General features: G+C 38.4%; 2 protein-coding genes across 2 annotated transcripts; one reads left to right on the top strand and one right to left on the bottom strand.

Moving 5' to 3' along the window:
- The first annotated feature begins 239 nt into the window (after positions 1-239).
- Positions 240-4,504, top strand: LOC106350216 (MA3 DOMAIN-CONTAINING TRANSLATION REGULATORY FACTOR 4). Its single transcript, XM_022711993.2, is given in 7 exon segments — positions 240-501; positions 2,613-2,760; positions 2,762-2,897; positions 2,899-2,946; positions 2,949-3,279; positions 3,282-3,809; positions 3,812-4,504. Coding segments are annotated over 7 exon segments (1,746 nt in total). The 3' UTR covers positions 4,105-4,504.
- A 6,907-nt stretch (positions 4,505-11,411) lies between these two features.
- Positions 11,412-13,434, bottom strand: LOC125584436. Its single transcript, XM_048752909.1, has 5 exons — positions 13,260-13,434; positions 12,628-12,890; positions 12,304-12,515; positions 11,963-12,227; positions 11,412-11,854 (listed from the first exon to the last, which is right to left on the bottom strand). The coding sequence occupies exons 1-5, from the start codon at positions 13,336-13,338 to the stop codon at positions 11,549-11,551; spliced, it is 1,125 nt and encodes a 374-aa protein (XP_048608866.1). The 5' UTR covers positions 13,339-13,434; the 3' UTR covers positions 11,412-11,548.
- Positions 13,435-17,448: the final 4,014 nt, after the last annotated feature.

Genomic DNA, 17,448 nt, shown 5'->3' with positions numbered 1-17,448 from the left:
GCTTCAAGGATTTGGAAATTTTCAATCAAGCTTTACTTAGTAAGCATGTCTGGAGGATCATGCAACATCCGAACTGTCTTATGGCTCGTATACTAAAGGCTAGACACTTTCCGGATGAAGATATTTTGACTGCAAAGCTCAGAAAGAAAGCCTCTTATGCGTGGAAATCCATTTTATATGGAAGGGATTTGTTAACTAAAGGTATGAAATACATAATTGGTGATGGAACACTAGTTAATATGTGGACGGATCCATGGATTCCAGACCATCCTCCTAGACCACCAAGGCCGCAAGGGGAAGTTCCAGTTGGAGAAAAGGTGAAAGAATATTTTGCTACTAATAGATCTCAATGGAATGAAGAGAAGCTGAGGGGAGTTATTATTCATGAAGATGTGGAACGAATTTTTGCACTTAAGATTAGCTCTACAGCACATCAAGATTTAATGGGTTGGCACTACAATGAAGATGGCATTTACACCGTCAAGTCTGGTTATTGGTTAGGTACTCATCTACCTACAAACATACCACCAACTCCAATATATGGAAGTACAGAGCTGAAACACAAGATATGAAAAATGAGTGCTCATTCAAAACTCAACCATTTCTTATGGAGATTGCTATCTAAGAGTTTAGCGACTAGCAACAATTTAAAACGAAGACACATTGTTTAAGATGATCAGTGTAAAAGATGTTGCTCAGCGGCTGAAACAGAGGAACATATATTTTTGAATGTTCTTATGCTAAGAGAATATGGCGTGCCTCAGGAGTCTCTAACCAAATCATCAACAACCAGAGTACAACATTGGAGGAAAATATTGAGGCCTGCCTGCAATGATCCTTATCGACACGGCTAGCACACTTTCAAGACTTACCTTAATGGCTGCTATGGCGAATTTGGAAGAGTAGAAATACTCTAACTTTCCAGAAAAAAAGAAATACATTGGCGAAGCTTATTGAGATATGCAAATGAAGATGCGGAAGAATGGAAACAGATTGAGACAAATGAAGGGAGAAACCAGTCTAGACATGATCATCTTCCTCGGGTACTGGAGACAATATATTGGAAACGTCCACCTGTGGGGTGGCTTAAATGTAGTACAGATGGATCCTTTTACCAAATACAAAATCAGAGTACTCCATGATGGGTGATTAGATATGGAAATGGAGTCTATAAAGGCTCGGCTCATGCACGAGGAAGAAGATGTAAGAATGCTTTGGAAAGTGAATTACAAGGGCATTGTTGGAGTTTAGGATACAGGAGAATTATCATGGAAAATGACTCGCAAAAGGCAATTGATATCCTCAACAACAACAAGCTTCATTTTGACTACTACAACTAGTAAAAGGAAATCAAATGGTGGAAATCAAAATTTCAAAACATTAGATTCCAATGGACGAAGAGGAGTGCAAACAAAATAGCAGACTGTCTGGCAAAGCGGTTACAAGATGGAGTAGATTTTCAATTTAATTTCTATGTACCGCAATATTTACACTCTCTCTTACATTGTTGATCACATACATTCAAGCTAAAGTAATAAAATTGATGTCATAAAAAAAAAAGAAAAGGACTCAGTTTATCGGAGAGTTGGAGACATTGAATCTTTTGTGGATTGCCAAATTTCGGAAGCTGAGCTCTGATTGCTTATTCATCTTCTTTCTATCTGTCTTGGCTCAAGATCCAGCCAAGCACAGAAGAGTTTGATTCATGATTTGGATTGCATTTGTTTCGATCACTGGTGTGTATAATTCCTTTGCAGTTTCTTATATTACGCATACTTGATTAATCGTTAATAAGTTTAGAAGTCGTATTTCCTGTTTGGGAAGGAGTTAGGCTTGTGAAATCTATGTTACGTCTAATAGTTTGTTGCGTTGGTATTCCATGAAACTGCTGTTCTGATATTCAAGAGTCATTGTTTGGGAAAGATCCAAGTGTTGATTTCGTTTGACCAAATTGCTCATGGTTTGATGAGTAACCACAAGATCGTACGGTGATCTCCTGTTATTTCTGTCTACTTGATGTTGTAGAGTGATTCTAGATTGTAAAGTCTTCTTCTTCTTTTTTTGTATAAGTCTGTAATTTTTCTCTTCTCGTATCATAATCTGTAAATAGTATTTACAGAATACTAGCTTATACTGATGTTGTTTTTTTTACTCTTTTGGCTTTATAACAATGTTAATCTCTTCTTACCATGTTAGATGGCATCTAGTGAGGGTTTTTTGACGAATTGACAGCTGAACAAACATGAATTAGCTACTCAGAACTCTCCTTCTCTGTTTGCTGATTTGGACATCAAATCCCCTAATAGGAGAGAATGGTGCTGCAAACGCATTCAAGTAAGCATGTTCATGTAGATAAGACAAAGTTATTCTTGGTTTAGTTACTTAGTAGATTGATACTTCTTGCTTTGAATCTTATATACACATTTGGATTCCCATTTCAACAGATGGTGGTGGCTGTAAAGGAACTTTGAAAAAAGTTCTTGACACAAGAATTGACTCTTGTATTGATAAAAAAGGATTCCTAATTATCATACTGGATAGGTATTCTTCAATGTTATGCTACTTTCATATTTGATGTGTTGATTATTTTATACTTGATTGAAAACATGAAGCATATCCACATATCAGTTCGCCTGTGTTTGACCCTTTTGATGATTACAAAAGATCTATAGTTTCCATCATCAATGAATACTTTAGCTCTGGGGATGTGGCAGTGGCTGCGTCAGACCTCAGAGAAATTGGTCTGAGTGAGTACCATCCTTAGACTTGTTTCCACGGCCATGGACAGGAACCATAAGGAGAAGGAGAAGGAGAAGGCTTCTATGTTACTTTATGGGTTGTACTCTGTTGTTGTTTCACCTGATCAAATCAAGGTTGGGTTTATCAAACTTCTTGAGTGGCTCAGGTGATTTTACTTTGGACGTACCTGATGCTGTTAACCTCCTTTTGCTTTGTTTATTGCCCGAGCCATCGTAGATAAAATTCTTCCTCCTGTTTTTCTAGCTAGAGCAAAGAAGACTCTACCTGAATCGTCTTGAAGGGTTTCAAGTTATCTCTCGGCTCCTCACCACGCAGAGCTAGTGGAGAACAAATGGGGTGAGAGTATTAGATGTAGGTTTCTATATCTAATAGGGAGCACTCTCGTAACAACGGTTGAAGAAACAAAGAGAAAGATATCAGAAATTCTGAAGGAATACATGGAGACTCGCGAAGCTTGTAGATGCATCAGAGAGCTAGGCGTCTCTATTTTCCCTCACGAGGTCGTGAAGAGGTCTTTGGTTCAGCCATGGAGTCTCCAACATCGGAAACCCTGGTGCTAAAACTATTGAAAGAACCTGCCGAGGAAGGTCTCATCAGTTCGTGTCAAATGGATAAAGGCTTCTCCCGTGTAGACCAAGATGCCTTCAAAGGAGGCTCTGATCGAATTGGAGGAGACTTACCACATTACAAGAAGGACACGGTAACGATAATTCAAGAGTATTTCCTCTCCGATGACATCCCTGAGCTAATCCGAAGTCTTGAAAACTTAGGATCACTTAAATACAACTTAGTGTTCCTAAAGAAGCTCATCACTCTTGCTATGGACAGGAAGAACAGAGAGAAGGAGATGGCATCTGTTCTTCTCTCTGCTCTTCACATGGAGATGTTCTCAACAGAAGATTTCATAAACGGATTCATCATGCTCCTCGAATCCGCAGAAGACACAGCGTCAGACGAGCTTTCTCTGTTTCTAGCCCGAGCAGTGATCGGTGATGATGTCTTGGCTCCGCTTAACCTGGAAGAGATCTCAAGCAGCTTACCTCCAAAGTCAAAGGAAGTGAAACCATCCGCTCAGCTCGGTCTCTCATATCCGCAGGAGAGAGACTCCTGAGAAGCTGGGGTGGAGGAACAGGCTCGACAGTGGAAGATGCTAAAGACAAGATATGGAAAACTTCTGGAAGAATACGAAACGGTAGGAGTGCATACCGTGATCTAGGGATGCCGTTTTTCAACCACGAGGTGGTTAAGAAAGCTCTGGTAATGGCCATGGAGAAGAAGAAGAAGGATGGGATGCTAAATCTCTTGGAGGAGTGTGATAGAGTCTTGATATCAAGAACTCTATGAACTCTTCTTATTGATCACTCAAGCACCGATTATGATATACCATGGATTTCACCCATTATTAGCCATGGTATATAGGTGTTTTAATATATATTTACTAGGATATAGAGTCTATTTAGAGTATTTACAGGTTCAGGGACGATTTGGAGGAATGTGGTGATTTTGGTGTCTTTTGGAGCCTTTTGAGTGCAGAGCTGCACAGACGCGTCAGAAGTCTAGATATGGATGGTACCGTCCCACCGTTAGATTGAGTACATATTTTGACACAAGATATATCTTTAAGTTATCTTTCCAATGCCGCCAGTTTGAGGTCAATCAGCATCTTGTAGCAGAGGTTATGTCCATTTTACTGAAGAGTGGTCAGTGTGCCTCGCGAGATGAAGGACTGTCGATCGACGGTGCACACTTGCCATCGATCGACAGTGATGCCAGAACGTGGGCTGAGCATATTTTATGACCGACTGAAGCCAAAAAGCAACCACAAATTACCAGAATACCCTTGGACGATCTGAAACCCTATTTATGTTATTTCTAAGCCACTGTTGACGGCTACGCTCTCTATTATTCATTATTATTGTTTTAGGGTTGGAGAGAAGATCAATTCTCCTTCAGAGATTGATTGGAACTCCATTGGTTTTACCAATGATTTATCTATCTATTATTCAGACTATGTTTTGTGTTACTGTTTGCATGTCTGAGTAATTCATCATGTTAGGCTTAGGGATTCCATGAGCTTAATGTCATATTGATAATCTGTTAGGATTTCTAGGGTTTGTTTACTGATTTCTACACCAGGGTAGCTTGTAATACTAGGATCTGGAATAGTTAGAAAAGCACGATCGTGTGACTGATTGTTTGAACCTAGAATCATAGGATAATTGAGAGGCGCGAAAGTGCAATTGATTAACGGAACCCAAACCCTGAGTGGATTAGTTATCTAGGCGCGTACGAGAGTTGGTCTAGAGCTAATTTAACATTATTGATCTGTGCGATAACGCTTGTCTAAAGAAGCATCGATCGACGCTCTGATCATAGCATCGATCGACGCTCTGGCCATAGCATCGATCGACGCTCGCTCCTAGTTCGCACGCGAAAGCAAGAACACAAGACTTAGACAGCTGATTAGCAATTGCATGCGAAAGCTGGATTGCTACTTATTAAAATCTAGTTCTAGAATTGAATCTATAAAACCCTTAGTATCCTTGATTGTAGTATCGAACCTCTCGATTGATAAATCCCTAGGTCTAGCTATTTCTCCTAATTGTTTACAACCTCAATCAATCAATCGAACAAATACTTTGTTCACCTTGCTTTCATTTATTTACTGCTTTATAAACTGTTTGCCTAGCTTAATCTTGATTTATAGTCTAATGTGTGCCCTAGCTCTCTGTGGATTCGATCCCTAAGTGCTACAACTCGACCTCTTATTTGAGAGAGTATAAATCACTCCTTAGGGTAATTTGAGTGATATAAAATTTGGCGCCGTTGCCGGGGAGCTTTGATCGCCATTAGACTTGATTAATTGGTTTAGTTTAGGTTTTATTTACTGTCATAGTTACTTACATAAAAAAGTTCCTTGTCTTTCAGGTACATGCCTATCAGTACCAGAAGCAGCAAGGAGGAATTACTTTTCTTCTTAGACCCAACACGTTTGGAACGATCGATCCGCAAAGAGAACCGCGCATCATCGATCGACACCACCTCTACTACGTCGTTCGACACTACCTCTACTACGTCGATCGACATTTCTGACAGAGCGATGATCGACAGTTCAACTCGAACATCGATCGATACCAATCCGCGAGCAGACATGGTCGCGATACTTGTGCTACAAAGGGATAAGAATTGAGACCTGCATGACCCTGGAGGTCATATGTGTAATGCAGCAGGTCAGAAGATAGATGGACAAGGGACTGCAATCATTGAACAATCTGCTGCCACCGTGGATGCTAAAGTTCCTCTTCAGAGATCGTTAGCAGATTTGACTAGGCATACTCAGTTCTACACCAACAGGTCTGCGATTCGATGTCTAGAAATCCAGGGATTTCAAATACACCCCCACACACTTATCTCATGTGGGTTAGCACCCTTATCCTAGTCTTCCTGATGAAAATCCTCTGGACCATATTGAGACACTCGAAGACTTTGTGTCTGGCATCCAGAAGGATGAAGCAACCAAAGACTACATCTTCTGCAAGCTGTTCAAATATTCTCTCTCTGAGAATGCTAAAAATTGGCTGAGAAGCCTACCCCAAGGATCTCTCACTACATGGAATGATGTCAGAACTGCGTTTATGACTGAATTTTTAGATGATGCAAGGGCTGAAGAGATGAGAGATAAAATTTGGACATTCTCTCAGGGACCTACAGAAGCTTTCAAAAGCTCTTGGGAGAGGCTTAGGAGATACCAAAGGGACTGTCCACATCATGGTTTTATGGAGACTCAGTTGTTGAAGAAGTTCTGCAAGGGTATTGATGTGCGATATAATATGATGCTGGATGCTGCAAGCGAAGGAAACTTCGGGACAAGAACCCCAGAGGAAGCTAAGAGACTGATTGAGAACTTGATGTCTAGCAAGAGTTCCAAAAATCTGGATATGCATAGGATAAAATCAGCTGCAATGGATATTGACAAGATCGTTGAGGCTGAGATTGGTTATGTACATGAAGTCTCGTTGGTAGAACATGCTGTAGAGAAGGATGAGGATCAGGGCCATATAGAAAAGATGGAATCTATGATAGAGAAGGTCCTGAAAATTCAGCAGAAAACAAGTGCATACTTAAATCTGAGGTTGGATGTTCTCTACAAAGAGCTGAATGGAAAAATAGAAACCTTAGATGCCCATGTCCTGATGCTAGATGCCCAGGTTTCTCAGACTGTAGAAGCTGTGAAGAAGCAAGAAGATCTAGTCAAAGGGAAAGCTGTGGAAAGTGAGAGGCACCAGGTTAATGCCATCCCAGATGATGACTTTGGGGAAGTGCTCGAGCAGGGAAAGCCGGAAGAAGATGCTTTCCTAGTTGAAAGCTGCATGTCCATAGGCAGCTCGTACTGGTGTCGACCGACACCAACAACTGAGCATCGATCGACATCAACAGCTGAGTACCGATCGACATCATCAGCCGAGCATCGATCGACGCCACTTACTTTTGGGATCAGACAAAAATGTTCAAATTCAGAGCCACTCAGATATTGCTTCTCGACACCCGCATCCTCCCACCCTAGGTCGAGTTAAAAGGGACAACATCGGTCAATAACAATACAATGTAATCGATCAACAACAACATGGGAACATCGATCGACAACTACAGAAGAAAAACGATCGACAACCGCCAATACCATACCGAGTACGTTTACCAGATCTTGATGCACACCGATTGAAGAAAACTCGAAATCCATCTCAGACATCTGTTTGCTTGAAGACAACAGAGAAGATAAGTCAGTAATCTACAGAAGCACCTGAGCAAGATCAATCAACCCTAGCTGAAACCTCTTTCGTTGAGAGTGTCGATCGACGACATCAACCAGGTATCGATCGACACCAAACAGACGGATATGAACCTGCCATGGAAAGGCAGGCAACGAAAGAAGAAATTCCAGTTGAGAAGAGAGTGAAATCTAGGAAACTCTATATCCCCAAACACCGAGGAGAGAAGTTAACAAAGAGGAACTTGAAGGATTTCACAAGAGGGTGAAGAGGGTTCCTAAGGATATGTCTTTTGAGGATGCATATCATAAGTATAGACTTGGTAATTTTTTCAGAGAGAGCAGAGAGACTGATAAGGATATTGAGCTCCTATTTAACAAGGTCAGCCGTAAACCCAAGAGGACACTGAAGAAGGAACAAGATCCTGGAAAGTTCTTGATTTCATGCTCTATACATAGCCACCATTTACCAAACGCCCTATGAGATACTCAATCTGCAGTCAGCATCATGGCCATAGACACTTCTGAGCTATTAGGACTAAAGATGGAACTTTCTAAAGATAGTTTCACTTTTGTGGATAGCTCCCGAGTAAACTCAGCAGGCATGATCAAGAATGTTAAGCTGGAGATAGGGGAATGCATTATCCCTGTGGACTTTCATGCTATGGATATCAAATCAGGCAAGACATCTTCACTCCTTTTTGGAAGAGCATTCATGGCTACAGTAGGGGCAGTTTGTGATCTTAAGAGAAATAAGGTGTGTTTGACTAATGTTGATGAAGCTGTCTTCTATGCTCCCATGGAAAAGAAGAAAAGTGAGGAGCTTATTTCATGCATAGAGATGTTTAAAGATCCAGGACCTACAGCTGATTTCAATCGCGAACCCGCAATACCGGAATCAGCGTCGGTAGACATTAGAACCTCAGCATCAGACGACTCTCAGTCTTCAGAATCGATCGACACGAAGCCTTCAGCATCGGTCGACACCCTCCGAATTTCAGAACAACCCGAGACTGAAAAGTCTAAGTCTATGGGAAGGACCACGAATAGAAAGAAGAAAAAGAAAAGGAATGTAGATGCAGATACCCTGTCACTAATCCCTTTGCAATGTCAAGAGGGAAGTCTTGAGTATGGAGTGCGCTGCAGAGGAGGTTCTGAACCTTTTACCAAGGTTAGAGTGCTATGTGATCCACAGCTGAGAGAAAAAGGAGAAGTTTCTGCAAGAGCTTTTCTCAACTGCATCAACAAAATGAGGAAGAGAGACACTGAGACTTGTTTTGGAGCAAGTATACATCCTCATCCGAACTAAATCACATCTCCAAAGTCAAGCTAAATGTCTAAAAGCGCTGAGTGGGAGGCAACCTACTATTAGGTAATTTCTTTCAGTTTAGTTTAGATTGTTACTGATTAAAGTTTTTATTTATTGCAGGTCAAAAAAAAAAAACTCTAAGGAAGACGAGTTTGCATGAGGATCGACGATGGCTGCGCAGCATCGATCGACAGAGCATCACTAGCATCGATCGATCGCCACTTAACTGTGTCGATCGACAGAGCTTCCAGAGTATTGATTGCCACTTAACTGTGTTGGTCGACACACACATCAAAGTCAGGTATACCGTTTTTTCTTGTTAAATATTGTCCTTATGATTTATCTCCCCACCGATCTTAGACTGTATAACACTGGAGATAGTGTTGTTTAAGTCTAGGGGAGGTTCTACTAATATTGTGTTTTAGTTAGCTATTTAAAAAAAAAAGATCCGAGTAAACGATTGCCAAGCATATCGACCGATGAGAGCATGACGATATTGATCGACAGTACATTACCTGCAGCGACCGATTGTAACTCCTTTCTATCGATCGACACTTAATCCGGTCAGGTATATGGTTCTAACTTGTTAAATTAAGTACTTATGATTTATTTATTACCATAACTCCGACTAGATATACATTGGGGACAGTGTAATTTAAGTCTTGGGGGACGTTTACTGATATTAGTGTGTTTATGAGTCTTATCAAAATGTTTTCAAAAGAGTTTTATTGAGTCAAGAAGGGGATAATGAACTTATTAGATTTTTACTTGTTGTCTAACCACTCTTTAGCACCATTCTAGACTTACTGATTGCAGATAGTACTAAAGATACTAAAGTGGATCAACCTGTCAACTATTTACACTTGCTGAGATTGTTTGAAGGAACCAAAGCTGACCTCCAACACTAAACCTGACACAACTGTTTGTCTTGGGGCTTGGTATACATGAGATCAGATTCTTCAAACAAGTCTGGAAGGTAAAGCCTTGTGTAGATTTATCACATTTTCTCTCTCTATTTCGACCCTAGATTTATAGGTAGAGATATTTATTTAAAAAAAAACGAAAAAAAGAAAGAAAAAAGAAATATATATATATATATATATATATATATATATATATAATAGGTGTTAGTTAGGTGGAATCTGAACAGGACTTGGTGGCTACAACCATTAAGGCTTGCTTCATAAGGATTCCAACAAAAATAATTCGAACGGTACTTGGTGGCGGCAATCATCAAGGTTTGATTCACATGAATTCTTGGATATAGGTCAAAAAGAAGTGAACAGGACTTGGTGGCAACCACCATTAAGGCTTGATTCATGGAATCCTGTCCAATCTTGGTCAATGATCTTGTAATATAAGCAGACTTTGACTAAAGAGAGAAATTAGTAGAAAGAAAAGATAGGAACTAACTTTTACCTGCAGATCCAGATACTTGTTTGAAAATCCTTGCATCATATGATCGATACTCCCAAGGTAAAGCCTGCACTTTTATTTATGTTAAGAAATGAGGTTGGTAGAGGGGAATGTCAGACATGATTTGCTAAGTTGTTGGCTATGTGAATTTGGTTGCTAAGCTATGATATGGTATAATGTGCTTTTGTGATTAGGACTTCTTAGATGTGGATTGCAATATTGTAGAGGTGATGATTCTAAGTTTTAAATCATGTGAGTCCCTGGTGTTTTCAAACCTCTTTCAGAGAGACTGCCCGTCTGTTTTGCTTGAGGACAAGCAAAATGGTAAGTCTGGGGGAGTTGATATACCATGGATTTCACCCATTATTAGCCATGGTATATAGGTGTTTTAATATATATTTACTAGGATATAGAATCTATTTAGAGTATTTATAGGTTCAGAGACGATTTGGAGGAATGTGGTGATTTTGGTGTCTTTTGGAGCCTTTTGAGTGCAGAGCTGCACAGACGCGTCAGATGTCTAGCTATGGATGGAGACCTTCCCACCGTTAAATTGAGCCCATCGTTTGACACAAGATATAGCTTTGAGTTAGCTTTCCAATACCGCCGGTTTGAGGTCAATCAGCATCCTGTAGCAGATGTTATGTCTGTTTTACCGAAGAGTGGTCAGTCTGCCTCGCTAGAGAAAGTTGTCGAAGAGATGAAGGACTGTCGATCGACGGTGCACCCTTGTCATCGATCGACAGTGATGCCAGAACGTGGGCTGAGCATATTTATGACCGACTGAAGCCCTGAAGCTACCACAAATTACCAGAATACCCTTGGACGACCTGAAACCCTGTTTATGTTAGTTCTAAGCCACTGTTGACGGCTACGCTCTCTATTATTCATTATTCTTGTTTTAGGGTTTGAGAGAAGATCAATTCTCCTTCAGAGATTGATTGGAACTCCATTAGTTTTACCATTGATTTATCTATCTATTATTCAGACTATGTTTTGTGTTACTGTTTGCATGTCTGAGTAATTCATCCTATTAGGTTTAGGGATTCCATGAACTTAATGTCATATTGATAATCTGTTAGGATTGCTAGGGTTTGTTTACTGATTTCTACACCAGGGTAGCTTGTAATACTAAGATCTAGAATAGTTAGAAAAGCACGATAGTGTTACTGTTTGTGTTGTTATTTTTTACTGATTTTACTTGTAGACATTGCCATACAGAAAGTATCTTACTAAGTCTGAGATTCAGCAAATATAGGTGCAAGCCCACAGTGACTCAAGCAGAAGCGTCTCTACTCTCAGGTACTCTCTTCCTCCCCAACCAGAAGCGACTTGGTGATTTTATCAGTCAAACCTTCCACATAAGGTAACAAATATCCTGATCCAGAGAGTTCATGGTAATGAATCCATGGAAGCTTTGATGCGATGTAACGCTGAAGCTTCACTGGCACAAACCTATCCTCATCGCCATGCCATAGGTGAACTGAGCCATTGTTGTTCGGGAACGGATCTTGAAGGTCTAAAGGATCAAACTCCCATCTTGAAAATCCAACTTTCAAATCTCGGTGTATGCTTTCGTATTCACCCTGTTGTCTTATGTATGCCTGAACCAAAAAAAAAAAAAAACACATCATTTTGAATCTAAATCATCTTCTCAAAAGTGTTGCAGTAAGTACCAAACCACACCAAGATTTTGTATATGTTCCTTGTACCAGATTTGGGCTGAAGCCTCCGAGCTTAGACACGACCTCCATGTCCTGACGGGAGAAAATAACCTTGTTACCAGCAATCACATTGGAGAATGGGAACCATTTCTGAGTGTTCCACCAATATGTAAGCCAAGGAGCATGGTGAGCCACTCTAAGAGCCCACTGATCTGCAGGAGACGTTAAAGATAAAGCTTCTCTTGTTATGTCTCTCGGTAAGTTTCTCCACCAGTAGTTAATCACCGGTCCTAAAAGCGCCGCTCCTGCTAACCTGTTAACGAAAGAAACCACCCTTCAAACACATGTCATAAATGTAATCAGACACAAGACAGTCTTGACTAAAGTACCTGTGAGGAATGTACTTAAGGCATGTCCATGTGATTTCACCACCCATGGAGAGACCAACCACATAGAAGTTAGGTCCTAGTCCTAACCCATCAGCCAGCTCTTCTATATCCAATGCTATGCTTCTTGGTGATCGATTCGGGTCAGGATCACTCTCTCCATAACCAGGACGGTCAAAAGACACAGTGTATATCCTCAACTCCTCCACAAGAGCCTAAAGTTATTCACAAATATACATTTTTTAACTCATTACCTTAACCAAAGACAGAACTTTGATGTTTTCACATGTCATCAAAGAATCAACCAATGGAGGATAAGGGATTTACCTGAGATAAGAACTGAGGGAAAGGCGAATCGAGCATACAAGAATCAAAGCCGTGGATGTATATTATCTTGAACTTGGCTTCATCTCTAGGGAATCCAAATTCCTTGTAAGCCAACTGTCTTCCGTCTCTCAGTTTGATCCTAGGCGATGTCACGGAGGCTCCGCCGGTAGAGCCGACAGTTCCCGTGGGTGGTGGTTGGATTGCTTTATAAAACCATGCCAAAGATCCGACAATAACTACCAGTAGAATGGTCTTGAAGATGTCTGCATTATAGAGGAAGCAAGAATTTTTAATAACATTTCACAATATTGGAATGCATAGTGTGACCTTAAAACTTGTTTCTTTGCTAATAAGTTAACTTGGATAGACAATTATTGAGCTGCTTTTTATGTGAACATTATTGGATGCATTTTCACAAATTTTCCATGTGAATGAAAGACAAAAAGAAATATTCTAGTTTAACCATGATTATAATATCTACTTCAAAATGCAGAGTAAATGATTACAGAACATACAACATATGCCCTAAATTTCAAATTAGTTTACCAGTGATAGAGTCTCAGATTTTATTTCACAAGTGAGATCGAATATTAACAAAAACTTAATAAAGATGAAAGTAAGATTTTTATCACCAGAAGAAGATCTTGCTTGAGTGTGAGATCTTGTAGAAGCTTCAGATTTGTTCTTCTTATCTCTTCCTTCTCTAGACATTCTCTCAATCTTTTTTCTTGGGAAATTTTTCCACGATAATAACAAGAGAAAGAGTTTAAAATAACCGAACAAGAGTGGAATAGTTTGGTGATGTGTAGGCTTCAAGAGCTTGAACACTTTCTTTTGCACAAAATGGTAAACCTGCAGAAAAGTAAAGAAATATGGACACGTACGTAACATTCCACTTTTCCATCACGAGTTGTCTAATTAGTAATTAGGATAGGAACTTGGAATACTCAACCATCAAAGTCCTCAAATTTTGTGTTTTAGTTGAGAAAATAAACATTTAATTTCCCAACTATCTATAATTGGTAAATTTTTAGAAGTGATAAATAAATAAAAGGCATAAATGAGTTTTTTTCATTAAAATCTATGAAAACTTTTAAAACAGTATGAGATATTCTTTTAACACATAAATCTAGTCAAATTTTTACTTATTAACATGTGAAGAAGGTAGGGTTGTTCAATATGGTAAAATCGAACCGTACCGAACCGAACCGAACCGAACCGAACCGAAATAGACAATATGGTTTGGTTTTGGTTTATACCATATAAACCGAATGGATATAATTTTATAAAAACCGTAGGATTTGGATTTGGTTTTGTATATAACCGATTAAACCGAATAAACCGAACAAAACCGATTAAAAGTAGAAACATGTAAATATGTATCTATTTTATAACAGTACATGAAAATCTATTTGTTACATAAGTTAAATTTGTGTTAATAACTATTACCATAATTTTATAGTAATAAAGAACCTTTATTTGTAAAACACTTGAACTATAGTTAAATAACAATACATCACAATTCACACATCTTATTTTCTAAGTCTTATTTTGATCTTTTTGCTTTATTTTAGTCTTCACTAAATTAATATGAAGATTATAAATTTGATGGACAATAATTAATGAAAAATTTTCACAACTTTTTTCTTATATGTAAACAAGGAGAGTTTCGTGTTCGATTGAAAAAGCATGACTTTAATGAACACTAAATATGGAAGAGTGAAAAAACTTTTCTTTCATGTTTCTGTTTTGTTTCATATTTTTATTTTCAAAATTTGAAGCTTTGATTTTAGTTGTAGATTTGATTATTTTATTTGATGGTAGAAGCATTTTTACTTTTTTTGTTCATTTATTTGAACATGCAATATATTTTTAATAAATGACTGTGTTGACAATATGACTCTAAAATTCATGTAATATGATCTCAAACTAAATAATTATGTTTTTTGGTATAAAACCGAATAAACCGAAAACCGACGGTATATAAACCGAACCGAACCGAAGTAAATATGGATTTAGAATGGTAGTTATATTTTACTAACCGAAATACCGAAAACAAAAAAAAACCGAATCTAAACCGAACCGATATCCGGATTGAACACCCCTAGAAGAAGGGCTTCCTCCTTGACTCTCTTAACATTTTTGTGAATGACTCTTACAAGTTGCTTAGGTTGTCATTCAACATAATACAAGGTCGGAGAAGGTCCAAAGCCACGTTGTTAGTCCAATAGACTACCTTAGTGCTGCTAAATTATCCATAAAATTATAGATGTCTAACTCCATGATAATTTCTAAATATATATTTAAATTCTGTCTTTGTTTATATTCTTCTAGTTTTTCAAATTTTGTCTAGCCCACATTCGATGTTTAGCTGTAGGAAGCTCAACATGATTTACATAACCTTTTCACAGAAAGTAGACAATAACTAAAATTAACCATGTTCGTTTGGCAGACGCAGCTTCATGCGGCTACGGGTGCGGCTAAGGTTGTGTCTGCAGCGGTGCTATGTTCGTTTGGTTATAGTTTGTTTTTCAGACGAAGCCTGCAGCCGCAGATTGTTGTTCGTTTCGAAGACGATAAACGTTAACGCTGACGCTGAAAACAGATTATAAAAGCATTTTTTTTTTGACGTCGATTGTAAAAGCATTTAGAAAGCAGATTGCAGATGTTACAAAAAAAAGCAATTAGCAGAATTAAGAATCACCTTGTGTCCCTATGAGATGATTGTAATGTCCGCTCCATCTTCATATCCCACATCATATTTGGAAGTTATGAAACCCACAACTAAAGGATTATCCTACATTACTACTTGCGCTATAGTAAATATTTTATCATCGCCATCTCTACCAATTACATTTAGCATTTGGCCTTTAATTTCACATTTTATGAAGCACCATATAATTCAATAACAGGTCTACATGGCTGCGTTAAGAGGATTTCAATGCTTCGAAACAACCATTAAGATAAAACTTTTTCAAGTTCTAGTATAGGAATTGTCTCAATCTTCATTGAAATCCCATACATTGTGTTTTGCAGTACAAAATATTTTTTAAAAAGATGAAAGCAATGTTTTGGCTCTTTTAAACTGCCTCTTGCTTTCGTCTACGAATGTCAAATGGGTGTTCTGTCCATTGATAAAACGTATCCAAATTATCAAAGAGTATTTATGGAAATGTTCATTTAGACATAAGTTTAAATTGATAAATTCAATTTTGTCCTCCAAAAATATATGTTTGAAAAAGTTGAACCACATACTCATTGATTGGGCAGCCCAAAATTTTTAAAACTTATGTCAAATTGATTTGGAAAAATCATTTAACCCAATTTATTCCAAATCTTATTTTTCAACAAAACTCCAAAATTGTATTTTATTGCTAAAATTACAAGATTTTATTCTTTCTCAAACCGTAAAATCATGTTTTTTGCTAAAACCATAAAATCATATATTCCCGTTAAATCTGTGAAATCATAGTTTTCCTCAAAATCTTTAAATCATAATCTTTGCTAAAAATGAAAAATCATATTTTCACATCAAACCCACAAAATCACATTTTCTTGTCAAATACGCAAAATCGCATTTTCCAACAAATCAACACTCACATTTTTCCACATATCCGCAAAATCACATTTTCCTGTCAAATCCTAAAATAATTTTTTTTCCATCAAAACTTCAAAATCATGTTTTCCACCAAAAGCTCAAAATCATGTTGTCTCACAAAATGGTAAAATTAAGTTTTTCTACCATAACTGCAAAATCACCGCAAATTCACATTTTTCCACCAAAAATGCAAAATTATTTTCTGTGTAAAATCTCGTTTCCCGTCGAAACAAAAAAAAATCATGTTTTCCGGACAAAATACCAAAATTACATTTTCAACTGAAAATTTAAAATAAATTTTCTCATCGAAACCGCAAAACCATATTTCCCGTCAAATTGCTAAATCTGTTTCCATCAAAATCATATACACAATTTTCCGCCAACGTAAAATGATTTTCCAAATCTGTTAAATTATTTTTTATTTAAACCGCAGAATTACGTTTCGGTAAAATCATACCCAGAGAGTAAATTTTTACTTTTTGGACACCGCGGACATCCTACTTGATTATAGTCTTATTTGGACGTGATTCTTTTAAGGCTTAGACCATTGTCCCAAAACGAGATTGTACATTTTGGATAAATCTATTTGGACAAGGATAGCCCAATTGACTTCCATGCTTCTGTTTTTCTTCTCCGAAAATGCATATATTTGATGTGAAAAAACTGCAACATCCCAAGATGAAAAATCCAAAACAATGGCAATTACAAGTGAACAGAGCCTTAAACCCATTCACCCCCTTCCCACACACCCTACCACTACCAAACCAGAAAATAGGAATATACCTCCGGATGGCAACGTCCCTCCACATTGAAACCCTTAACATGTTCGTCGTTCCTCTGCAATCAAACCACTCAACCAAAAGGGTTCACTCCGTGCAACATATGATTGCAGCCGCATATCCATGGTGCCGCTTCTTGCGATCAGGTAGATTACTCAGCCCAGTTTTAATCTCCACATCATAATCTTGGTAAGATGGCCACGCACCCGGTCTCTTCACTGCAAGCAGTTCTGCATCTTCAGTTTCAAAAACGACTCTAGCCAACCTGTGGAAAATCATGCTCCCTATGGTCCAGATCAGAGCAATATTCTTAGCTTCAATTATAGATTTTAACCCCAGTAAAAGCTCTCCTTCTATGCATTATCACTCTCTCCCACATTGTTCCTCACAGTCCAAGCCCTCCCAGCCATGTCCTTCCCTCTTGACCAGGAAACACCAACATTA

This window comes from Brassica napus, chromosome C3 (assembly GCF_020379485.1).
Source record: "Brassica napus cultivar Da-Ae chromosome C3, Da-Ae, whole genome shotgun sequence".
In the NCBI taxonomy this organism is placed as follows: Eukaryota; Viridiplantae; Streptophyta; class Magnoliopsida; order Brassicales; family Brassicaceae; genus Brassica; species Brassica napus.
The sequence above is the reverse complement of the archived record's forward strand: the minus strand, read 5'-3'. Positions and strand labels throughout refer to the sequence as shown.